General features: G+C 41.2%; 2 protein-coding genes across 2 annotated transcripts in view; one reads left to right on the top strand and one right to left on the bottom strand.

Moving 5' to 3' along the window:
- The first annotated feature begins 403 nt into the window (after window positions 1–403).
- The window catches only part of LOC131950062 (uncharacterized), a 31,356-nt gene continuing 4,379 nt past the window's right edge, over window positions 404–27,380 (top strand). Inside the window, exons 1-4 of the mRNA XM_059312099.1 lie at window positions 404–8,895; window positions 24,620–24,739; window positions 25,448–25,581; window positions 26,052–26,205. Of these exons, the coding sequence (XP_059168082.1) occupies window positions 471–8,895; window positions 24,620–24,739; window positions 25,448–25,581; window positions 26,052–26,205 (8,833 nt within the window). The 5' untranslated portion in view covers window positions 404–470. The remainder of the gene's footprint in view (window positions 8,896–24,619; window positions 24,740–25,447; window positions 25,582–26,051; window positions 26,206–27,380) is intronic.
- On the bottom strand, window positions 18,527–21,381 carry LOC131950063 (serine/threonine-protein phosphatase 2A catalytic subunit beta isoform-like). Its single transcript, XM_059312100.1, has 2 exons — window positions 20,218–21,381; window positions 18,527–19,169 (listed from the first exon to the last, which is right to left on the bottom strand). Exons 1-2 carry the CDS (start codon window positions 20,524–20,526, stop codon window positions 18,552–18,554), a joined length of 927 nt encoding a protein of 308 aa, XP_059168083.1. The 5' UTR covers window positions 20,527–21,381; the 3' UTR covers window positions 18,527–18,551.

Genomic DNA, 27,380 nt, shown 5'->3' on the forward strand with positions numbered 1-27,380 from the left:
TCCTTGAGCGACAGAGCTCCCTATCCTCTTCTACCTCCTCCCTCGCGCCAGTTAAACGAGTCCCCTCCATCACTCGTCACGTGACTCCCGCCGCCAACAACCAGAACGCATCCTCTTCTTTTTCATCCTCCTCCTCGTCAGACTCACAGAACTCCTCAATAATCCACGCCACAATCCAAAAAGAGTTTCATTTTCCCCCTCCCCCATCTTCCCCACCCCCTCCTCCAACACCCCCTCCTTTATTCTCGCTCCCACCTCCTCCTCCTTTCTCTTTACCCCCATCACCCCCTTCCTCCTCACCACCATCTCCCCCACCTACCCCACCCCCAACACCTCCCTCAGACTCTATCTATGTAAACATCCCCCACTTCTCCCCTCCTCCGCCCCCTACACAAACCTCCCCTACCCTCCACTCCTCACCCCCCTCAAATCTCCTGTCCCCAGCCAACGCCCCCAGCAGAAACAACTCCATGTCCCCGAGTGAAGTCTTGGGCCTGTTCGACGCCGCCCTCGCCGACCAGACCCTCTCCATCAGCACGTACACCGAGTCTCACAGCGAGCTGCCTTCTCCGGCATTCAGGTTCTCCAGCATGACGGATGACGCTCTTCCTGAACCTTTCGAGAGCGTGTCGGAGCCGCCTATGGAGAAACACGCAGAAGCTGTGAGCGAGGCTAGCCACGACCCACTGAGGCAGCTCAACTCTTCTTCTTCATCGTCCTCGTCGTCCGAATCGAGCATCTTTGAGGAAAAACAACAAGAAGATAATTTGCCTCCTATAGAGAAAATAGACAATCATCATGACCTACATACGGATAACCTTGACCTTCAACTATCGAGGCACACCTCAGCACCGGAACTATCAGCGCACGTAGAGCAACCCAAGACACCGGACCGAAATTTTTATCGCGACGAAAACGAAAACCTGGACGTCCAGCTCCTCGAGAGGTCATTGACCTCCAGGAGTGGCCGGAAGAAGAGACTCAACCCCGCGGCTCTCAACGTCACCAAACTCCGGGCAGACGTGAAAACGGTCCGGCAGCAGATCAAGCCTGGGCTGGTCGAGGACCTGGCCACGCTGTTCACCAACATGAAGACCCAGTACCTGACCTCTCCCACCAAAGAGAGAGAAGAGGTCAGCTTCAACCTGCAGGAGAAGGTCAAAGATCTGGAAGAGAAAGCGGCGTCTTCCTCGCCCCTGTCCAGCCCACGTGACCAAAAAGTTGAAACCAGCGTCGTGAATGTTGAAAGCACACCTACAAGAAGTCGATCATCATCCGAAAGTTCTGATGGGAAATCTCCAACTCTAAAAGATCAAAAAATTGAAACCACTTCTACAAGAAGCCGATCATCATCCGAAAGTTCTGATGGGAAATCTCCAATTCTTAAAGATCAAACAATTGAAACAACTTTTACAAGAAGCCGATCATCCTCCGAAAGTTCTGATGGGAAATCTCCAACTCTAAAAGATCAAAAAGTTGAAAGCAGTGTCGTGGAGGTTGAAAAAACTTCAACTAAAAGTCGATCTTCATCTGAGAGTAGTGAAAGAAAACTTTCATTGCAATCAGTACATGACGCAGAAGACTCGTCTGAAAGTAGCTCCGATGAGAATGAAGACAAAAACTTACCCAAAACCGAACTACATTCAGAAGCCTACAACAGTCACGAGACGGAAGCAACACATTTAGATTTTCTACAAGAAATTTCGGAGCAGTTTGATAAATCCGTGTCTGTTCCGCCAGTGTCAATCCAGCCCCAGTCCACGCCCAGAAGCAGATCTTCTTCTGATCATTCACACCGCAGATCTTCTGTACCAGCTGTGGAATCAGCCTCCTCTCAGAGCAGCTCAGACAGTTCTGATGATGAAAACCACCAACCAAAATCTGAACAAGTTTTAGCGCATGCTCTTGCTGTCACAGAAGTAGAGAAGTTAAATTTAGAATTTCACCCCAGCGCTGATAATGTGGAATCTAAATCTCACATTACAATCTCCGATGAAACGAATGTTACGAATATTCACCAAGAAGCCACGAGAAGCAGATCATCTTCAGAAAGTTCTGGAAAATCACTAGAACCAAAAGCAGAAGCTTCTTCTGACAGTAGTTCAGAGAGCTCTGATGAGAATGATGAAGATCGAGATCTGAAAACTGAAGCTCATGTGTCCACACAACACGCTACAGCAGAGCAGGAAGACGAAGCAATGCAGCTGATAATCAAAGAACGCGAGATCAGAGATAATTTCTCGTCCCCGACTTTAGAGCACGCCAATGGTCAAGACGAAATAGAAATCCACAAACCGTCGACGTTAAGTAGATCTTCATCTCAAAGTAGCAAGAGCTCTGATGGGAAATCTCCCATAGTCAAAGAATCAGACAGTAGTTCGGACGAAGAACAAGATATTTCTTCTGAGAAACAAGTTACAACAACAGTTGAACATCCAGAGACCTCTGAGCTTAATTTAGATCTACATGTATTTTCACATATTATTTTAGACCAGGCTGGGGCTAATGTAGATAAAAATGACACGGAGATTAAAGATCGGAAAATGTCATCTTCGTCGTCTGAAAGTAGTCTAAGCGTCAGTCGGAAATCGTCAGTAGCAGAAGCCAAATCGTCCGACAGTAGCGCGGATGAGAAGGAACAGACCGAGACAGAAAACTCTGAACACGTCTTTACATCGGCAGTAGCCCAGCCCACCAAGGAAATGGACGAATTTAGTTTAGATCTGCAGCAGAAGCTTGTAGCCCTAGAGATGGGATCCGCAGAAATCGCAACCCATCCCAAACCGCTTGATCGGGTTGTGGGTCCGGATATCAACATCCGGAAACCTTCAACCAGAAGTAGGTCATCGTCAGACAGCAGCAAGCATTCCGATCGGAAATCCCCGGTACCAAAAGTAGCAGACAGTTCCTCAGACAGCGATTCGGACAACTCCCATAAGCTGAAAACACAAAGAGCCCTACGTTCTGAGCAGAGCCCCAGCCTCGTTTCGGTAATTCCCGATCCCAAATTAAGCCCAAGCTTTGATTTCCTGACGGCCAGCCGGGCAATCATTCAACAAATCAACAGCCGAAACGTCAGCCGGACCAACTCGCTGAGAAAACAAACAAACATAGACCATGACATTATTGTCAAGTCGGAGTCCGCGCCTCACCCCAGGGTAACAGAACCCCCCGCCCCGCCTCCCGCCCCGGCTCACCAGCCTCTGAAGCAAACCTCATCCTCGAGTTCCAGTGAGTCAGACCAAGCAGACGAAGAGCATCTTCCCGCGTCTTCAGTCGCCGCAGACGAGCAATATTTACACACATATGTCAACACAGCACAGAACAAACACGCTGAGGATTACACAGGTACGTCGCGCGCTGGGCTAACTGCGCAGGTAGACGACACACACGTTTCTTTACCTACCTTCACCCCCAGTGTAAATATCCCTCCGCCAGAAAACGAGGAAAAAGAGTTACACATTGAGTTTTTGAAAATGTTACACGAAAATAAAACTGCTAACGAGTATGCAAACATTACCACCGGGGGCGGTTCGCTGACCCCCGCCCCACCCCTTGCAGAAACCAGTGAAGCCGAACGATCTATCATTGCCAGCGGGCAGATTACGACCCGCCATACTTACACGCATATTCATAACGGCTACAACGTTATTGATGACGAAAGCGGTCACGAGAACGGCGGGCGGCGACAGCCAGACGATCAAAGCCAAGTGTTCGAGCTGGATCAAGCCCGATCCGATATCCACCACACGATCGAACACAAATCAGATTTAATCCCCGCTTACAAATCAAGTGACACCGCCCACTCTACCAGACGATCGAGCAGTTCCAGCGATTCTTCCGGACATGAGCCAGCAGACGCGAGAAAAATGGATTCAGACAGCGAAGGCGAAACGGAACTTAAAAAGTCATCGGAATTTATTTTGACATCCAGCGAAACAAACATTACCACGGCAGATGACAGCTTGCTGGATATTCACGAAATAACGACAAATCTTGTGCAGAAATCCAAAAGTAGTAAATCATCATCGAGTTCAAGCAGTCGAAGTAGTTCAGACAATGAAGATGAGTCGGTTAAAGATTTTACTCAAGTACAAAACAATGTGACAACTCATCTTACGGAATATCATATTCATGAGCATACAGTACAGGAGAAGAGAACCCACTATGAGGAAAAAATACCTCACACGGAAGAAAAAGAAGAAAAGGTACATGACTCTGTTCAAAAACAAGAACAGACAACCACAGACGACTACGTAGAAAAAAGGGCTCGACCGGAGTTATTTGCTCACGTCGCTACAAGCCCACACGGAGGAAGGGGAGAGAACGGAGGCGGTAGTTTCGAGGCTAGGTTCGACCACGGTATCGAAGAGACCTCGACTTCCTTCAGTCGTCTGTCATCGTTAGATGGGAGTTATGTCCCTTCTGTGTTGCCGCAGGAGAATAAATCTCCAGAAGTCGATTCTGATTTCTTATCGATTCTGAACGATATCAAAGTCGATACTGAAGACACTTCGAATTTCACTGGAGGAATTTCATCACACAAGTTGGACAGTGAGAGCGACCACAGTGATTCGAGTAGTGATTCTGAAATTCCAATCGGCGATAAAAGAAGATCGAGTAGTGATTCGTCGAATAGTGACAATTCAAACGTGATTAACCAATCAGGGAGCTTGTTACAGAAAGAGAATAACCACGAAACAGTTCATGCGGATTTAAGTTTATCAAAACAAAATTCTCAAACCGGGATTTTGGTCGAAGAGAAATTTTCATCTTCGGAGGCGGTTCACGTGAGCACCAAACCCAGTGAGATACCTCACCAGCACTCCTCCATCGATGAGGTCATACGTCAGCAGCACAAGATCCTCTCCCCCAAGGCCAGCTCCTACATCGAGTTCGAGAAAGATCTGAGTTTCGGCAGCGACCTCAAGAGCACGCGTGCGAGCGTGAGTAGTTCTCACAGCGAACACCAACTCACCCCAAAAGAAACGGCTTTCGACAGTTTGTTTTTCGGCGTCACGGAACATAAGACGGTTCCAGAAGATTCCAGTTCCTCGTCTTCATCTGAGCGCGGGGTACCGGAACATCCCGGTCCGGTCACGTGGTCATCGTACGATGACGTTACGGCTATAAAAAACAGTTCGGTTGCATCTTCCAAATCTTCTAAGAAATCCAAGTCCAGTTCTTCCAAATCTTCGTCTTCTGAATCTAACCAAGACAAGCCAGAAACTGATCTAGAAAAACCTTTTAAAGAGCTTTTAAATTTTGAACACGAAATAAAAGAAAAACAGCCTGAAACTGGAAATAAATTCAATTTTGAGCATAGCACTCTAGGGAAGCAATTATCGCATACCAGTGATTCATCATTACCGAAATCAATCGACGAAAGTGAACTACTTACTCCGGCCAAGTTCAAAGAATTAAAAAAAGTATTTGAACAGGCCGGACCAGACGAGGTGGTTGTGAAGAGAACGAGTTTTAAGGCTGTCAAGAGTAATTTGAAATCGCCGGTGTGGTCGCAGTACGAGACACGCCCCCAGCAAGGCGGGAGCAGTTTAACCGGACCGGTGAGTGTCGAACCACCGCGCAGTGATCTTCTGACGCATCAGGTGCACACTCCGCGAGTCCTCGACACGATCAGCACGGCGGAACGCAAACATTCGTCTGGTTCTTCGTCGTCAGACGACAGCGATGATACGAACGTCAAAGAAAACAAGACCTCGTACAACTTAGTGTTGAACCAACTCAATTTGAATTTCGGCAGGAGAACGCCGAATTTCCTGCACACGCAGTCTCCGACCCAAGATCCGTCGGTGTCAGCACACCATGGGTTTCATCACGACACCGTAACACACCATGACAAAGACACCAGCAGTTCGGACAGCGAGGGCAGCATGGTCAGGCTGACTCGGAAATCGAACAGCGTGAAATCCGAGGGCAGTTCGAGCAGCGAGGACAGCGACAAGATGGCGGCGGTCGTGGGTCAAGTTTCGTCTTTCGGAATTCACAAACAGACCACGCACGAGGAGAGCTTTCACGCGGCGTCGGAGAACTCTACTTCACATACGCCGGCGGTGAACCTAGACACGAGCGGATGTTCGGATATATTTCTTCTCCAAGATTCAAAAGGCGATGTTTACGCTTTGCAAGAAGTCGGGGATAGTGACGTCAAAGCGGTGGAACAAAACGTGACGACACACCTACTTCCGACGTCACACAACGAACACGCGACCGTAAACTTTAACGGCTTGAGCTATGGGCGGCATCAAGGCGAGGAGATAAAATCCGAACTTCATGTCAGCAGTTCCGCTGTCGACGAGGATAAAGCGAGTGAAATTATTACAGCATTCCTCGAGTCGCAGGAGGCTAGTAAACATCGGAAAGCGCGCCCCGACACGGAGTCAGCCGAGCGAAACACAACAACCGAACAGCGAGGGTGGGGCACGGGGCGAACGTCTCCGCCGAATTCATCCGTACGGGACACAGGTACATATTCCCAGCTCGCTACCACTGAAACAACCCAGTCAAGCGGCTCTACCGGCGTGTACAACAATGTTTATGATTCCTACCTACCTACCTACGAGCTTAGCTCAAGAACTGAACACAGCCAGACTTGGACTAGTGTGAAAAACGACAACAACCATTCGCACGCATCCGATTCTTTTGTTGTAAACGATCACCAAATCTATAGAGAACGATCGGATTCGAGTTCGGATTCAAGCTCTGATGATATAAAAAGGTACGTTGTTCGAAACCAAATTAACCCTTTATATGGCGTTGACCTTAACCAAAGCCAAGATCGGTCGGTAGTTCACCAACAGCAGACGGTAGTTCACGGGCAGCAGGCGATAGCTCACCAGCAGCAGGCGCAACACGTGCCCTACCAGACGACACCGATAACGGTGACGACGACAACCCAGGCGGTCGTAGGTGAGCAGGTGGATATGAAAATCGACTTCTCCCCACCCGTGAGATCACCTGACGTGTTCACCATGCGCTCCCCCCACACCGACACCTCATCCTCTGATGACGAAACGCACCGTTACGTCATTAACGGAAAACCGAAAAAAAGCTCGATGAAACACACGTCGAAATACGACAACGAATTCAACACGAGTTCAGATGGGTATCGTTCTAACACCGAAACTTTCACATACGACCAGAGACCAGTTCAAAACACGGTTTATAAAACGTACACTAGCCTGCCACCCACCTCGACGGACGAGTCCATGTACAGGGTGTATTCCCGCAACAGGAGTCACTCCCCTCCCTTGTACTCCCCTCCCGAGTCCCGAAGTTATGCCTCCCATGACACGTCCACGAGAGCCTCACATTCATCACGTCAACAAGACAGCAACAATTTATACCGGCTGCGTAACTTATCCTCCAGCGTGCCGGAGAGCTTACACGTTGCCGGATTACAACGGACTCGACCCCACAGCAAAACTGGCGACACGCCCTACAGGATAGTTCGTGGGGGCTCCAAACAGCACCATAGCCCGGAAAGATTTTTCAAAAACCCAACATTATCCCTTAGCAAAAACTACAGCAGAGAGAGCTCATCTGATGAAGACCGCGATGCGAAACAATACCGTACGGTGACGAAAGTTTACCTGAATGGAGACCAGCCGACACAGCCGGAGAAACAAACCCTCTACAAGGTCTCGTCACTTCAGAGTCAACAAAGTTTTGACAGGAAGAGAGACTCGGGTCGCTCAGAAGACAGGAGCTACTACAAGATTAGAAACTCGAGCGCGGACGAGGACTTTGCCGAGAGCAACAAGAGATACAGGGTCGTCTCATCTTCAGATAATGAAACTCGTAACCGTGTGCTGTCTGCATACTCGGTGCCAGACCTACGCCAAACTAAATCCCTACAGGAGGCGACGATAACCCGGACTGAAAAAGTGATACCGTCTCGAGTTCAAAACCAGCCCTCGTCTTCCAAAACTCACAGAACAGTCATCCAACTCGAGGTGGAAGGGAATAAAATCAAAGAGAAGCAAAAATCGGAAGAGGATTTTGTTGATCCAAGGTACATGGTCAAACAAGCGAAATCTGTCGACGATTTAAGCACCAGCACCCGAGTGGTGGTGAATAACTCAGCGCCCAGCGACCCCAAAATGTGGAGGACTGGGAAAGCTAAGAGCATGGACTCGTACAGGATCGGATCCGACTCCGACGACGATAACAACCGCCGGCGGAGTTCCAGAAAACCCGTCAACCCGATTAAACAGACGGACGGGAAGAAAATGTACGTCATCAACAGCTCGGTCAGTAACCCGAGCTCCTACCCGGGGAATTTCGTCTCGACCATAGACATCAACGAGAACCGCGAACCTCGCTTCTCCCACGCGCAGAATCTCAACAGATCTGACTCACAGTTATACAAAACTGAAAAAACTGTTTATTTCGTTCGAGAAAAATCCAACCCAACCTTCAACAGCATGCCTCAGCGAACCTACTCCTCGGAATTCGTCTCGCCGGATTCCGGTCAAGGTACGGAAATCGCCAGCTCCGATGGCGAAAACGAGTCTCGGCATAAATACGAACGGGTTGAGAGAATCTACGAGATCAGCCGAGAACCTCAGGTTCCAGAACATTTCCTGTCGTCTGAAGACCTCAGCAACGACCTGCGCGTGCTGAGGGGGAAGATTTTGATCCAGAACCGTCTAGACGGGTCTCACGATGAGGACGATTTCGATGAAAACGCCAACCTGTTCGACACGAGCTTCCACCTGGGCAAGGACAACCCGCTGTACTCGAGCGACCCCGACATCATGGCCAGCCTACAGAGGGAGGAGCAGGAGGAGTTGGCGAGGCGCGTGCATCAGGATATAACCTTCGAAACGGTGGATAAAATAGCGCACAAGTTCAAAGGTCAAGGAGGTCAAGGTAAGCTTTTTAAATTAACTTTTTATCTATGTATTTACCGTATATCAAACATGTTTCATATTGATGCAGATTTCTAACGTTTCTAACACTATTACACGACAATGTTTTTAGACTTAAGATATTCGGCTAAAACCAAACTATTTGACTGAAAACGGTTAGCGTGTAGCCCTATTTATGTACACTATCCCTTCATATGCTCAAGGTTTCTGAATCAACGAACTCTACTTCCTCTGCCCCATTTGTTTTGGGCACGAACGGGAAAAGAAAATGATTTATATGTACTTTTATCGAGACATATTATTAATGGCCAGAAATTATTATATTTTCAAGTACAGCCAAAACAATATGTTATGATCACGGTCTATTTGTAGCAAATTCTGGTGAAACCCATTCATTAGACCGTAACTATAAAACACAAGCAAGCCAAGCATAACCTCCCCCATCTCCACCATCCCATAACTACGTTGTGAACTAGCTTGTTATATCTATTTTTGGATGTTCTTTTCATAAAAAAGAAAACGGTGGTATAAATACATATATCTCCGCCATCTTGGATCTGATGTTGAAAACACGTGACAGGAATAACTGCAGTGCTTAAAAATCTACTTAATGGCGTCATAGTTTTTTTTTTAAACATAATGTTTGATATAATCTCTAACCCTCATACATTGTCTACCTAATGCGCCTCTTGTCTTGTTTTACAACTAAACAGATATTCACAGATTTGTTTACATTTTTTGTGACAGTCGCTTTGTTGTTGTTGTGCATTATATTTGAGAAGTGTTCACTTGTTTCAGCTTCAGTGAGTGGTTACTTAGCTCCACAGAATTAACACGTGGCGACCTCTCCCTAATTAGCACGTGACCTTATATCTATAAAGCAAGTTTTCTTCTTCTTCGTTCTTAAATCTAGTGTTTGAGAAGGATTCCTTCCAACACAATTAAGTATTACGTGTCAATTTGTTATGTGCAATATAGGCCATTCACTCCGATTTCAGCCTGCTTTTCTTTTTGGAATTCCTTCCTTCCATAGGCTTTGTCCAACCAAGAACAAACTACAAGGCAACAGTTGTTTGATTTTGAAGTTTTCTCTGCTAGATTGGTTGCTATCCCCAACTAACGAACCTCACCTGTCCGGGTTTCGAACTCTAGTACGTGAACGAAATGGTAGAAAGTAATGGCGACTCTACTCAACTATCACTCTGATAAACTAGCTTGTCATAGTTCAACAATTATACCAGGAGATCGAAGCATAAACTGTTGTGTTTCTTCTATCACAAAAATACTCCAAATCTCTATTTTCGACACATTTTTGTAGTAATATCATCTTCAGAAAACAGTGTTACTTTGAGGAAAACACACTAGTGTGAGTAAATTGAAAACCCGTATTGACTTATCTGAATAATGTTTAGGACAACTAGTTTGTGAGCTACGTTGAGGGTCATCAGTCCAATTAAAGTTTAGGTTCCCTATCGACTAAACTTTAGGTTCCTTATTTCCTAAAGCCTATGTTCCCTAACGTCTAAAGTTTAGGTTCCCTATCGACTAAACTTTAGGTTCCCTATTGACTTAAGTTTAGGTTCCCTAACGTCTAAAGTTTATGTTCCCTAACGACTAAAGTTTAGGTTCCCTATCGACTAAATTTTAGGTTCCCTATCGACTAAAGTGAGAAATATATACTGTCTCCTCTCTAACAGCAGCTGGTTTAGCAAAGTAGTTTAGTCTATCGTGTTGATGTCTCCACACTATTTCATGCTTTCATAAATTGTACTTTACATCTAGTCTATTCTATGCGCATTTTTAACACGCCCCCCCCCCCCACGGTAATCCAAGGTTTAAAAAAACATCTCGAGTTGATTCAAGGAATGTCGTTTGTCTACCTGGTTTAAGTAAGACCCTGTAGGTTGGCTGGGGAGGGTGGGGTGGGGTGGGGGACAGGTAGAGGGGTGGGGCATTTAGGGCTTGAAGTAAAATGGTTTTTAAAAAAAAATGCAACAAAAAAAAATCGTTCTTAAATATAAAATCACCGAAGCTTATAAAAATCTTATCTACTGCCTTTGTTGAATGCTTGTCGATTTACGGGCGAAAATAAATGACGGGGGGGGGGGGGGGGGTATCGTGAATGACTGTACTTACAAAGAGTGGGTTGTGGGTGGGGGGAAAGTAGAGGGGTGGGGCAGGTGGGGTGAGCTCTTAAAACTAAAAAAAGTAGCTATTTATAGCTATAAAGGATTCAACTCCAGTATAATCAAACGCATCGTTTTACAGGGACCACTTGAAGATATACACCCCTGCCCTCTCCACCCCTCCTGCTACAGCTGGGCTCTTTAGTATTATATCAGTTCACGTTTGCTTAAAAGATTAATACGATTTTTTGGGGGCTGTATTACGTATTGTATGGGTTGAATTGTAAGAGATAGTGTTACGGGCACACAAAAAAACGGCGCCTACATAAATATGTACAAGTCAAGCATGAAGCTTTAGAAAAAAAAATATATATCTTACTTCCTTTGCGCTTTTCATATGTATATGAATATGAAATCTTGGTTTATTTTTAACATAGCCATGTGGTGCTGAATACCATCAATTTGATTTTGTTTACAACTACGTTTTAATTTATTTTTTTATAATAAAAGTGTTTATTTTTTTGTCGTGGTGTTTGGGAAAGTTTCGAAATGTTTTGATCCTGAGATGGGACACTTCGGGTTAAGAACTGCAACACAGCTGCGGTAGGCTACATACTGCGCTTGGCTGTACACATTTTTAATTTAAACACTGCCATCTTGTGCTGTCAATAGCGCGGATATTTTGACATGACAGCGTGACTTAATCACAGGAGTTTAAAAACACGCCTGAAAAAAAAAGGGGTAATTTATATTTCAAAAATGGTGTGAAAATAAGGCCAAAATCGTTGAAGGAAAGTTACTTCCCTTTTTAAAAAAAACCCACCTGTTCGTTTACCTTCTGTAAAAGTTTTGTTTTTATTTTGTTTTAAATACATAAGTTACTTAAAACACTGAATATTTAAATTCAATATTTAAAAAATAGAGTTGAGTTTGCTTTAAAATTAGAACATGACCTTGACATTTATATTTTTTTATAAACATTGTTTTCCCCCAATCAGTACGTCTATCGCGATCTAACACAATTACGTTAATCGTAAACTGCGTTTTAGAAAGTAATTAACAATTGTTGTACGTTAACCCTATCTAAAAATAGAGGGTTAAATTTTAAAATGTATCTCCGAGTTGTCAGAATGGTCCATTCCTTTAATGTAGGGTGGGGGTGTTAGCTTGAACCACTCCATTCCTTCAAGTAGGGGGTAATAGGCTAACTAAATATATAGAGCAAATAAGGGCGCAGTTCTCGATAAGTTAGCTGGCGACTGTCTAAGGCTCCAAAATACTGCCTGATGTATGAGTTAGGCGGCAGGACCGTCGATATCAAATTTAAATAACTGTCAAGTTACAAGGACAAGTTGTATGCGAATGATGAAAACAACGATATAAGGAAATATAGCACTAGACCCCCGTAGATTGTCAAAAACATGTACAAATATTATTATACGCGACAAGTCATAGTTGTATGAAAATGTGTCAAGAACGGAGTGTAGAATATGTGCGTGTGTTTGTATGTGTTTGTATATGTATGAATAAATGCATGTATGTTTATGTACGGTTATGTTTTTATGTGCGTAATAGCCGCAACAGAAAGGTTAAAGTTCATACGGTCAAAGGTTGCCAGTGTACGACGTTTAGCCTCTATTCACCCAGTCAAGTGTTTGGGCTGGTTAAGTCACCTAAATAACAAGTGTCCTCTGGTCAGCGTTATCTGTACTGCTGGCTTCATAGACCCTTATCTACGACATCTATAAAGTAGATATACACATAGGATTTGTTGGACTTAAACCCGCCCCCCCCCCCCACATTGGATATTACGACACCTAAAAGGAAAGACACACACACATATATATATATATATATATATATATATATATATATATATATATATATATATATATATATATATATATATATATATATATATATATATATATATATATATATATGTATATATGATACATGTATGATATATGCATTGATAAATGTCGTATATACATTGATATATATATATATATATATATATATATATATATATATATATATATATATATATATATATATATATATATATAGTTGTGATTCCATATGTAACGAATGTAAATTAAACGTGAAAAAAATATGCAAATGAATGAGAAATATAATATTATCTTAAAGCTTGAACGATAAAAGGATGTGGACATCTTCTATAGAGAAGACAGAAAGTCCCACTTGTGAATGGGGGGAATCCCTTGAGTTGATGGCAAACAGAAAAAATACGAGCAGGCTTCAGTTGCCTACACGGATGGCTCGACTTCGTGATTTAAAAAAAAATGCAAATGACTGCGGCTCCTTTCAAATTCGTACAGCTTTAAAAAAAATTCATTACTTTGTGTGACTGTAAACTCAGGGAGTGTAAAGAGATAGGGTTAGTGGTGGTGGTTTCTGGGTATAGTTGTCTATATCGTGGGGGATGATCTAAGGTCAGATTTATACATAAATCCTACACGTATTCGTCGTGGTACACTGCCGTACTTTTGCTGTATAAAAGACATGTGACACCTTGGCGTGCTAGCAAATAATTCTTCAAAACTAGCTACACGTGTCAGAATTTTATGCGTAGGCCAATGTAATTGACGTCACGAAATACATTTTTAAAAAATATTCGTCTTAAAATATCTTTTGAAGGTGTAGGTATTTCGTCTTTTTATAGAATTAAAAAAAATTGCGCAATATTTTTGACACTGCTGTCACTACTCTCTCAGAGTAAACACGAAACAAAGTCTGTTTCTTGTAGTAAAGGTGTTTCGCCTCCTTGTGTTTACCTGTAGGGGCATGGTACCTTGTACGTCTTATTTTTCAGCATGTCGCCAGTGGGCAAAGACCCAGCTTTTAATTAATTAACTGTTAATTGAAAATAACCTGAAGACATGAGAATATTTGAAGCTTTACCTTAAGTATAATTTTCTGATTGCTTGGTTTTAATTTACATATATTGTAATTTGATTTAGTTCACTATGTTTGGGGCTCCGCAAATCTTAGAAGACTAGTTAAATGCCCCGTCGAGGAAGAAATACAACGGGCGCTAGGTTGATAGTGTTGTCTTTTTGTCTAAACCGAAACCAAAACCCAACACCCACCCTCAAATTTATATGGAAACAAAAAATATAATTGAAAACGTATTTTTAACCTGATCCGGAAATTTAGCCGGATATGCAAATTCAGAAACCGGAGAAATTTAACTGGAAACGAAATTTAATTGAAAATGGAAATACAGAACGGGTATTTTAACAGGATCCGGAAATTTTACCGGAGGGATACGGAAATTTTGGCAGAAACGGAAATTTAACAGGATATCAAATTTAACTGAAAACGGAACTTTATCTGGAATCCGCAAGAGACCGACTCACCAAACCCCATAGGTTCGATCGAACCCAGGTTAAAAGTACCACTGTCTTGGGCTCATTAATCACAGATTTTGGCGACACAACCAAATATAAAGGTTAATTTTTAGGCCTAGCACACTGAACTCGCCGAGTTTGATATATACACACACATATATATATATATATATATATATATATATATATATATATATATATATATATATATATATATATATATATATATATATATATATATGTGTGTGTGTGTGTGTGTGTGTGTGTGTGTATCTGTGTGTGTTTGTCTGCACGTGTGTGTGTGTGTATGTAACAGCTGAGCAAAAATGTCAAGAGGTCACACGACTGCTCTTAGCCTCTATAAGACTTCTAGCTGCACTCTAAAACCCAAGTGTCCCTTGGATCTCATTATTTATGCAACGTGGGGTGGGGTGGGCGGTGGAAGAACAGAGGCGATTGTGTCATATACCACGTGACAAGTTACTTTGAGGATTTGATAGCTGAAATACTAGACCGACATTGCGATACTAGATTTAAAACCGGATCTTCAAGTAAAATGCTGATCTAAGGGATTTGAACCCAACCCGTTAGCTACAACCCGCTGTTCATCTAGATTATAGGTCATAATGCGACATTTCAGCAGTTTGTTTTGTGGCAGTGGGGAAAAAAATATGCGTCTAGATGTAATGGCGGCCATCTTTACACGACACGCGTCTCGTGTAACTAAAAATCCTTTGACAAGTTTACCCCGTGTCTATCTATAGACTGGTGTACCTGTCTATAAGCCGCTGCACCTGTCCTCTCCCCCCCACCCCTTACTCAGACATCTCAGGTGTGTTTCAGGTAAACATTACGCCAAATTAGCCTCGCGATCTCGCAACCAAGGTTTGTTCTGTGCCTTCGGGTTACGTAAGGCCTTGTGTATGATCCTAGTTTTTAAAGTGTTAATGAACTATTACATTACCAGGAATGCGATATCCACCCCCTCATCCCGCCCCCTTAACATTTTTTTTCACAGCGTTGCAAATAAAACATTGATAGAAAGTTACCCCCATCAAATTTCTATAGGCTTGAACTCTCAAGTTCAAATAAATATTTACTGCTTTCTATCTTTCTGTGGTTTTTTTAGAACCTCTGTACCCTTTGATGTGAATAGTCTCGTAATGTTTGCCTTTTATGCTTTATTCGTTTACCTTTCTCTCTCCTTATTCGAAGGTCTTCTTTTGGATATGACATTCAGTAACAAAAAAACAATTCATAGTTTATGTGGTATGAGAGTATATACAACTAATGCAATACCGAAATGCCTTTATTTTCCCTGAATGATGCCAGGTACTCATTAGGGCTGGGTGGGATCAAATACGTTATAGTCTGGTACCCATTAAAGCTGGGCGGAATTACGGACGTCAATATCAGGTACCCATCAGAGCTCTATGAATATGGCGTATCCAGGTACCCGCTAGGTGCATATGTCGTTTTCAGGTAGCCGCTAGATGAATATGTCGTTTCCAGGTACCCATCAGAAATAGGTGGATTAGTACTGTTCGTATAATATTTTGATCCAGGCACCGAACACCCTATCCTTAAGGTGAGCTATTGCTGTCTCTACCACTCGACCACATCTTTCCATCACAGCCTAGGTACACGGCCTCACCCACACCCATGTCGTGATATGCTGAATACATTACAATACCAAGCTCTTTCAAATACAACACCATCTACAATGCTTGCAAATACATTACAATACCCAGCTCTTTCAAGTACATCACCGTCTACAATGCTTTCAAATACTACACCATCTCCAAAGACAAAACAATTAAACCGAGTTTTTCTTTTATTTACATGAGTCGTTGTTTTTTTTTATCAAAAGTAAATTAACGAATTACAAAATATAACTGTTATGCATGACGAAATATATCACGACAACCAAGCCAATAAATAAAAACATAAGAAAAGAAAAAAAACTTTTCCGTTTGCAAGCAACGACTACACCTAAATGTTGTTTTTCGTGTTGATGAAAACAGCCATTGTTCGGCAAATGCAGCTATTATTTCAACTCAGTGATGGATTATCTCTTGGTGTTTTTTTAAATCACCAATATAATCCATAGGACAGAGGCCCTAAGCCTCGAACCTATACCCTTACAAAAAATCATTTGGCTTGCAATTGTTTTGAAAGTTATACAAAGCATGATAACGTCAAATCTAGACGTTATATACAACATAATAAAGCCAAAATTAGACTTTACATACAACATAATTATGAAAACCTAATCTATTCGTCACATACAGCATAAATAAAGTCAAAGTTTAACGTCATATACAACATTATAAAACCAAATCAAAACGTTACACAAAATTAAAAAAAAAGCCAAAACTAAGCCTTCATGTTATATACCACTGAACAAAATCATATTTAGACATTACATTGAAAATAGCAGAGCCAAAATTAGAAGTGCGATCCTCGCGCATGAATGACTACTGCATTCAAGTATACTAACGACACGCCGAATTTCTTAGGGACAAAAAAATCCCATTATGAATTATATGAATGCAGTGTTATTGTACCAGAAAATATTGGTCGTTAATACAAGCTAAGGAAGGAAGGGGGATAACTCATGAAGTGGAATAACATAAGGACAATACACCACTTCCCCAATTAAAGAAACAGGGACTACCTGTTCGGTCAGGGGCTTGGAGTAGATCTATAAACCAGGCTAGCTGCTAGTGTGACTAACTGGCTTAAGATTTGACGTCACAGATACCAAACTAGCTCGCCAAACAATGTCCAACACTTGATCTTAACGGTTTAACGTCCCCGTGTCCTACTAAAGTCCTACAATATATCTCGACGTCGGCATTTCATACTAAAGTCCTACAGTATATCTCGAAGTCCTACAATATATCTCGACGTCTCCGTGTCCTAATAAAGCCCTACAGTATATCTCGACGTCTGCATGTCCTACCAAAGTCCTACAATATATCTCGACGTCTCCGTGTCCTACTAAAGTCCTACAATATATCTCGGCGTCTCCGTGTCCTACTAAAGTCCTACAATATATCTCGACGTCTCCGTGTCCTACTAAAGTCCTACAATATATCTCGACGTCTCCGTGTCCTACTAAAGTCCTACAATATATCTCGACGTCTCCGTGTCCTACTAAAGTCCTACAATATATCTCGACGTCTCCGTGTCCTAATAAAGCCCTACAGTATATCTCGAAGTCCTACAATTGATCTTAACGCCCCCGTGACCTACTAAAGTCCTTCAGTATATCGACATCATTATGTCCTTCTAAATTCCTACAATATAATTCATCAAAGTCCTACACTTCATCTTAACGTTGCCCACCTACACAGCTCAAATAATACAGTTCACCCTGCATAAACTTACTTATAATGTTTTATGGTGTTTTAAAAAGTACAATACAGCTATTGAATTTATTGCTCATTGTATTTTTATTATAAAACATCAATATAATTTTAATGACTGTTCAAACACACAATAAAATTCCGTTAACATTCAACAGACAAGATATTTTTTTCCGTTAGCTGGTCCCCCATCTTACACAATCTTTTTGACCTAACACACAACACACATTCAACACAGGACGATAATGTTAATACTGTAACACATCTGACATTTAGCTTATCATGGATCGATAAATAATTCGGTTATTGATACCTAACATGTGTGTGTGTGTGTGAGAGAGGTGTTAATATTGATGCAGATACACACACATACACAATTGTACATATACATATATGTATTTGCGTGTGTGTTTATAATATATGCATATATATATACACATGTACTACACACACATATAAGTAAATAAAAAATAAATACATAAATAAACAAATATGGCCTATATATATTCAAAATATATTCAAAATTTAGCAACGAACACATCGCTGGCGATCGAGATTATACTACGAACCTTCCGGCTTAGAGATTATTCAGATTATAACCTTAGACTAAGATGAAAATATTAGAGCACAGAGATTTAAAAAACTATTATATATATATATATATATATATATATATATATATATATATATATATATATATATATATATATATATATATATATATATATATATATATATATATATATAAACTTCTAAAAGTGGAAAAAACCAACAGAGCAGTCAGAGTCAAAGAAAATAGTCTGGCAGGACCTTGGACTTCGTGTTCCGGTTCTGGCTCGGCGCATGCTCAAACTGGGTGAGCCGGGTGTTTCCAAGGTCATCGACCTCCATCAGCCCCGCCTGGTTGCCGCACCGGTAGCAGTAGTTGGGGGCGCTGAACACGGTGATCACGTGACCGCCGTGGCACAGGTTGTAGCCCTCCATGACCATCTGGTGGGCCCGGGAGATTAGGGAGAGGCTGTTGCAGTGGTTGAACGCCTCCGACACGTCCTCCCCGAAGTTGAAGCCCGCCCCCCTCGGGGACATGGACCACCCGTTCCGGTCCTCCGGGTCTGACCACAGCAGGTCGCTGATCGGCCCGTCGTGGGGGACTTCCTGGAACCTGTCCAGAACCCGGATGTGGTCAAGCGTGTCGATAGAGGGCGATAACCCGCCGTGCAGGCAGAATATCGTCCCGTTGACTAGAGCTGTTAGAGGGAAGTAATCGAACAGATCGGTGAAGTATTTCCAAACATTGGAGTTGCCGTACTTGAGGAGACACTCGTCGTAAAACCCGTAGACCTGTGTGCTCATTCTGCACTCGTGGTTGCCCCTGAGGATGGTGATTCTGTTTGGGTATCGAACCTGCAACAAAAAGGGGAGGTAGAATTAATCAAAAAGTAAAGTAGGCACACAAAAAATATTAAAATAAAAAAATCGAAAGTTTCTGCCTTATGTCTCCGTCAGAATACAGTTTAAGTTAGTTTATCACTATAGAAGGTTTATTGAACAGTCTCCTTAACGTAAGATCCAGATTGGCACTTGTCTATGGGACCCCAACATTAATCTTAAGGCGATTATTCAGATTAACTGAGCCTTTTAAAAATATGTTTCAAGTAATTAAAACACAAGATATAATTGCCAGAGTTGCTTTCACTTTCGGCATCTCATTAGAGGGTGCCGCCCCCGCCCCCGCCCCTCCCCCCCCCCCCCCCCCCACGAAGACAAAAAGACAGAAACTCTGCAAAAAGTATTACTTTGAAATTTTAACGAACATTTAGTATAAAAAAGTCACGAAATAGCAGACACGGTGTTCTGGAAATAAATTACTGTTTACAACTGGTTACAGCTTAAATATACTATACAGTTTGAGTCGACTCAGCCTTAATGGGTATCTAACATTTGTCAGAAAAATGCTGGAGGGGACGAAGGGACCGAAATGAAAACGTCCATACTGCTAAATCGAAAAATCTCGAGTTCGAATCATCGGACAGATGAAACTCTACAGTTGGGGACAGCAACTCATCTAGGAGAGACAACGCCAAAATCGAACAACTGCTGCCTTGTAGCTAGTTCTCGCTTGGACAAAGACTAAGGAAGCAAATACAAAAAGAAAAGCAGGCTGAAATAACAGCCAATGGCCCTTTATGACGCATAACAAGTTAACGCGTAATACTTGATTGTGTTAAAAGGAATCCCATCCAAACATCCAAATGACCAAACGCGAATTTATAATTTCACTTATGTTAACATAAATTTGACATCAATTGTTAACCGCTGTTTATAAAAAGACGTGAACCTGTTATTGAACTAAAAGTTAACAGTGTTTCTTCCAGATTTTATCTCCCCCCCCCCCCCCCCCCCCGAAGAGATGCCTGGAAGAAACTCTGAACGTTAACATTAATGTACTTACCTTGAGCGCCACTAAAAGTGAGACCGTCTCTACCGAGTGGTACCCCCTGTCCACGTAGTCCCCCATGAACAGGTAATTCGTGTTGGGCAGACGACCGCCGACCTTGAAGAGTTCCAGCAGGTCGTAGAACTGGCCGTGGATGTCCCCGCAGACGGTGACCGGACACGTGACCGCCTGGACATTAGACTCGCGGGTCAAGATCTCCCGGGCTTTGTCGCAAAGGGACTTAACCTGAGCCTCGCTCAGGGGCCTGCACTCGTATAGTTCATTTATCCACTCGTCCACGTCTGTTGATATCTTTACATCCATTTTGTGTGGAAGTGGTTTATTAATTAAAATGTGTGGATAACAATTCACAATCTTAATAAATAGTTTCAAACCGTTTATTAAAAAGTAAATTCTTTTTTAAATAAATGTGAAGTATGAAAACTATGAAAAAATATAGTTCTTTGTTGCTTATTAAAATAATATATAGCGTGTTCTAATAATCAAATTTATTTTTGTTCCAACGTAAATAATGATTCATCAAAACTAATTGAGACAATTAACAAAGCAACGTACAAATAATAGTTTAAATCTTGAAGATAACGTAACTGGTGTCAGTAGGCCGAAGTTTGAATCATATCTCTGGGAGGTGAGATAACGACACGAGCCGTGGATTATCTCATAATTACCGGATTATCTCATCATCGTCACCAAAACATTTCATCAACAAATTGATCTTTTAAATTGTTTCTTGTTAAACGTGTATGCTCCGTCTTTTAAGAAAAGATTTTTTTTTCGTTTTCCTTTTTGAGAGTTAACTCATACACAAAGATATATAGTTCAAGTACTCAAAGCTTTTTGGTAGTACTTTTTTTTTTAGAAACGTCAACAAATACGGAAATTCATAATCCTGGATTCAAATGAGGTGTTATGGAGCTTTTGTGTTGAGTTCTTAGTCAGGCTTATGTCATCACACCGGAAATACAACAGAAACCCCTCTATGCGAGCAGTAAACGACGTATTGAAGATGTAGACTATGTCAAGTCTCCGAGTTTTGTTAGCGTAGTATTGTCATCTAGCAGTGTGTTCAAAACTACGCTGATGAATATCTCTTGTTCTTCTACACTTTGTAATCTGACCATAAAATGCTTCATATGTTTTGGTTTGCACCTTATTATATCTACAATCGTCCGGTCCCTAGCGTGTGATCATTGGTTGGAATATATCACGTGACCCACGTTTCGAATGACGCATATCTCATAGTCATATGTTAGCAGTTAACACATGACTAATGATAACATTTATCAGAATCGGATTTTCCCTGTGATAAATGTTAACGCTCCTTACTTCGATAAAAGATTAAAGTATCGTGTCGTAAATATCGAGCGAAGTATTGTTTAGAAGAAAAAAATGGAGCTATATTTACATGTTATAAATTATGAGACTGTCGTGACGAACTTTGGTGATAGAAGAACTGGATGATTGAGATATGGCGGTGTAGACACAAAGGTGTGATGCAATATTTTTTTGTTTAGTTTAACATGAAGAACAGGACAATATTAATTTTTTTAAAATGCCCACACATACAACACACACACACATGATCATGCACACATCTCCGCACATGTACGCACATACAGAACATACGCACACACAATTGCATTGACAGATACAAGCAAATACATGTACGTGCGTGCTTACAGAAAACATAAACACGTAGTTATATTTACAGACACACAACCGCATGTACGTGCACACACATGCATGCAAGTGCACACACACACTAAAACACACACACACACACACACACACATATATATATATATATATATATATATATATATATATATATATATATATATATATATATATATATATATATATATATACATATATATATATATATATATATATATATATATATATATATATATACATATATATATATATATATATATATATATATATATATATATATATATATATATATATATATATATTACACACAAACATATGCATACCTTATATACACACATCCAATGAAATACAGACATAAAACGATTCTACAGAAACTAGGCTTCACGATGTGGAATTCAGACCCTGACGAATTACTAATTTAAAAAAATAAAATAATAAAATAATTGCCGTTAGTGTTATTTACATACTCGTGAAAACGTGAAGTAGAGCATATGATTGCTAACTCGCTAAAGTCCCGAGTTCGAACCCCTTGGCAGATAAGGATCGCCAGTTGGGAGACAGAAACCCATCTAGGAGAGAAAACGTATACACCAAACAACAACTGCATTTCAGATTTAAAAATAAAATAAAAGCAGAATGATATGCGGAGTCAAGAGGTTTTGTGGTGCATAAATTGTTAACACGTACTATCTAATTGTATTGGAAGAAATAACTTTACAATTAAGAACAAAGAAGATGAATTTTGATTTCTTGTCTGTGTCAAAATTGGATAACATAAGGGTTCTAAAAAAATTGATACACTGAAATCAGAGAAATCCTGAAAATCCTGAAAAATCATTATGTGTGCATGGATTTTTGTGTGTTTCGAACTTGAGAACTTAGGGTTAGCGAACCTGCGGTTTGCCGCTAGACCACACCTTCCCCTATTGCAATAACTGTAGGAATAAACTTAACAAGAGAACACTTTCAACTTGATTCTCCTCCTGTACTCTTGTTGATTAAATCACCTTGGTTTGACCACTGACCAGCACGTTAGATAGTGTCTCCTGTACACTTGTTGATTAAATCACCTTGACCACTGACCAGCACGTTAGACAGTGTCTCCTGTTCTCTTGTTGATTAAATCACCTTGGTTTGACCACTGACCAGCACGTTAGACAGTGTCTCCTGTACTCTTGTTGATTAAATCACGTTAGTTTGACCACTGACCAGCACGTTAAACAGTGTCTCCTGTACTCTTGTTGATTAAATCACGTTAGTTTGACCACTGACCAGCACGGTAGACAGTGTCTCCTGTACATACGGGAGACTCCTTCACCTGCTGGACATGAACGTCTTGGTCATTTTGGTTGTCGATGTCCACTCGTCGACAGCCGGAACCTCCAAGAGACAGCTACTAACTTGTAAACAACTAACGCTGTATTCTGGTACTAAAGTCTGATGTGACTAACGTATTCTGGTACTAAAGTCTGATGTGACTAACGTTGTAGTCTGGTACTAAAGTCTTATGTGACCAGAGGCGTAGCGAGGGGGGGGGGGGCGGGGGGACATATGTCCCCGGGCGCCGACCTTAGGGGGGGGGCGCCAAATTGAAAGTTTGAGGGGGGGGGGGTGCAAATGAAAAGTTCGAGGGGGGGGTGCAAATCGAAAGTTTGAGGGGGGGTGCAAATGAAAAGTTCGAGGGGGGTGCAAATCAATCGAAAGTTTTAGGGGGGGGGGGTGCAAATGAAAAGTTCGAGGGGGGGGGTACAAATCGAAAATTTGCTCCCGAGGGGGGCGCCAAATTGAAAGTATGTCCCCGGGCGCCGGGAAGGGTCGCTACGCCTCTGTATGTGACTAACGTATTCTGGTACTAAAGTCTTATGTGACTAACGTATTCTGGTACTAAAGTCTTATGTGACTAACGTTGTATTCTGGTACCAAAGTCTACTGTGACTAAAATATTCTGGTACTAAAGTCTTATGTGATTAACGTATTCTGGTACTAAAGTCTTATGTGATTAACGTATTCTGATACTAAAGTCTTATGTGACTAACATATTATGGTACTAAAGCCTTATGTTACTAACGTATTCTGGTACTAAAGCCTTATGTGACTTACGCATTCTAGTACTGAAGTCTTATGTGACTAACGTTGTATTTTTGTACTAATCCGTTCTGTGGTTTTAGTCGTTGATTACTTTCAAATAGATTATCATCCAAATCATTCATTCAAATGATTTCTTTCAAGTCGCAACTGCAGGTTTAGGGGAACGGCGTGGACGAATAGTAGAGCTTACGATTGCTAACCCGAAAGCCTCGAGTTCGAATCTAGGTCAATGAAAGAGATTAACTCTACTTCATATGCCCCATGTTTTTTGAGTATGAACTGATGATGTTTCTTCCAGGCATCTCTCCCGGGCAGTGCGCCCTCTAACTCCCCCCCCCCATTGAGTATGACCACCGCCCGTACCATATAGAAACAATATATACATTTAAGTAGAAAATATATAGGCCGTTCTTTTAAAGCCCCGGTTGTTTCAAATGCCCCCACCCCCAAAGTAAAATATCTGAAAGAAACCGACGACCTAATGAAGAAGTAGGCTACTAGCCAGAAGCCCTTTTATTATTGTGATCTTTCATTTTGGCTTCACATAGCAAACAATTGACCCACATAACAAGCCATCTAAAGCTGTTAAACCTCATGAAATTTTATTATTATTTTTGGTCTCAATCGACAGTTGAACTCAGTCCAAAACCCAGGAAGAAACAGAATCTCAGCGCTCTTCTGCTTTCAAAGTTGGCCAATGTTGACAGCAAGGACATCCGGCAGACGATAGATGTTGAGCATCACAACGAAGGTGAGTTGTCTTTCCCTTCTGGTTGTTTAGAGGTTTAAGTCTTTACATAAATATTATGGGCTAAGTGATCACAAATAAATACGCCTATATTGAACGAGACAGGCCCAACTAGATCAGCATGGTTTTACCCTCTCTGATAAGAATTTATTTTATTTTTAAAATCCATTAGTCTTGAGTACTATAAACTTATAAAGAGTAGACTAGTAATAGTAAAGATAAAAGAAGCAAATCCTGTCGTGCATAAAAAAAAACAACAAACAATATGTTTAAATTTGAAAGATTATTATTGATTAACCTTCCCCGTAAGGCATTTTAAATGAGAGTTAATTGTAAGCTCGGCGTAACTCTTCATGGCTTGTTCTGTTTTCGGTGTTTCTTTGGTTGTTCCCCTTGGCTTTAAATATAAATACTACTATCTCAGCACATCTACAATAGACATAATAAAAAGTAAAGAATGTTCCACTCTAGCTTTCATGTTTTTCTTGATGATACTTCTTTCAACATACAAGATCTTTATTCTATACACTATATAGATGGGGTCTAGACTAAGTGGTAGTAAAAAAAAAGTGTAAGTTTAAAATTAAATTGATAAATTGTGCTTAAAGTCTTTGACCTTTTTGTTGTTTCAATGTAACAGTTCACTTCTACTGTTTATTACAAATCCAATCTAGTTTTAATAAAAATGAGTTTTGCAACCCTGTCCAACAGAAATTATTGGCGATATTGATTTCATCCATGCTGATGGCCAGAGAACCGGATCTAGACACACATCCAACTTTGACAGTGTCAATGAGAAAGTGGAATTAACATTGACTCAAGGGAAAGCATATGTCATCATTAAGGTTAGTCAAATTATGGAACTTGTCAAGGCAGATATTGGACTGAAATGTTTTAACTTCTGTCTTTTACTTTAATGTCTGGGTCTAATTATTGACATTACAAATGAGAGGCTGTTTTTGCTTTTGGTTAATATTTTAAATACATTTTGAAATGGGATAGATTGGTGGGATGGTAAAGCACATGAATGCTTACGTTAAAGTCTTGAGTTCAAATCCTGGATTGGAGGGCTAAACATCCATGAGCCCTTACAATTATGCTGGGTACTAATTGAAGCTCACCCCACTCTAAACTTAAAGTGGCTTGGCACAGAATTCACCACACTATCCTATCATATGCCAAAGTTGCAGAAACAGGTGAACTCTACTTCATCTGCCATCTTGACCTTCACAAAGTTGTCACTGGTAAATTTAATGAACTCTCAAACTGTAAACAGCTTAAGGTGTTTACCTGATCCCCACCTGATATTTCCCAGGTGATTGCAGAAAGGATAGTTCCTGTAGACTACGAGTTCAACGTGTGGCGCAAGTCCCAGGCCATAGTGACCAGACAGATTGAGATCGACCTGCTGGCCAATGACCAGAGGAGGAGGCTGTACAAGCATGTCATGGAGAGTGCCAGTCATGCAGGTAGGGGAATTGTTGGGGGGGTGGTAAACTGCAGGTGTGTAGAGGGGGGGTGTTATTATTGAGCTGGGAATCTTACAGGTGGGTTATTGGATGGCAGGTGTGAGGAGGGGTGGCAATTATACAAGTGGGATATTAGGGTGTGGTGGGGGGGGGGAAGGATAGATATACAGAGGGGTGTGTGTTATTATTCAGGTGGAAATTGTATAGGTGGGTTATACGTGTGTGTATCTAAGTGGGGGCGATGACAGCGTAGGTGTATGGAGGAGGAGGGTGTTATAATTCAGGTAAGAATCTACCGGTGGGTGTTATTATTCAGATGGAAGCTGTATGCAGGTGGGGTCAGGCAGGTAGTAGGCACATGAGACAAATACCAGTAGCCTAAAAAAGCAAACATTTTAAACTTCTTTGAAGCCTAAATCTAGTTTTAAAGCAAGATTCAATTCATATTACACACATTAAATTATAAAATGCATAATAATTTGTAGCATCATGAATTGATCAGTTCAGTTTAATTTAATCCTCTTTGCATTGGCCAATAACCAAAGTTACAGTATTATAATTTAGAATAATGTAAAGTTGCATATTAAACCATCGACTGCTGCTTCAAAACCTTTTCATCCAACATATAATTATTGTTATTTAAACAATTAAATGTTTCTTTTTCTTATTAGATTTAAAATTTTTGTGGTGCATTCAAATAAAAATATCAATTTTCGAGTTATAAGCCTAGAGTTGTACATCTATTATCAATAAATGCATGGTTAAGGATGAGTATTATGTTATAAGAATTTGGGCAACAAATGATCACTATGAAATCTGATATTATTCCATTTGTGCCTGTTCACTTGCCAGTATTCACTGACATAATTTACCCCGAGTTCATAGTGACAAAAATGCTGTCCTGTGGTGTCTTCATCCCCCATAACATTAGTCATTAAGGTCACCTTTAACTGTCTAACCAGCAGAGCATAATGCAATGAAGGAAGAATAACTCTAGTTTTTAATAGAACTTAAAATATATTTAAATATTCATGTAGGCGTATTATATACAGATTTTAAAATTCCATGAGAAAGATATTATAATATATATATATAAATATATATAATTTTTTCGTGTTGCCAATGTATTCAAGAGTAGTTTGGTGATTCATAGTATCAAGCCAGTTAGAGCTAAT

The sequence above is a fragment of the Physella acuta genome, unplaced genomic scaffold, assembly GCF_028476545.2.
Source record: "Physella acuta isolate Inbredline_101_S28 unplaced genomic scaffold, ASM2847654v3 ptg000731l, whole genome shotgun sequence".
In the NCBI taxonomy this organism is placed as follows: Eukaryota; Metazoa; Mollusca; class Gastropoda; family Physidae; genus Physella; species Physella acuta.

Coding starts and splice junctions, on each gene's coding strand:
- LOC131950063 (XM_059312100.1), bottom strand. CDS start 20,526: ATGGATGTAAAGATATCAACAGACGTGGACGAGTGGATAAATGAACTA. Junction 19,170..20,217: donor CACTTTTAGTGGCGCTCAAG/GTAAGTACATTA, acceptor TTTTTGTTGCAG/GTTCGATACCCAAACAGAAT.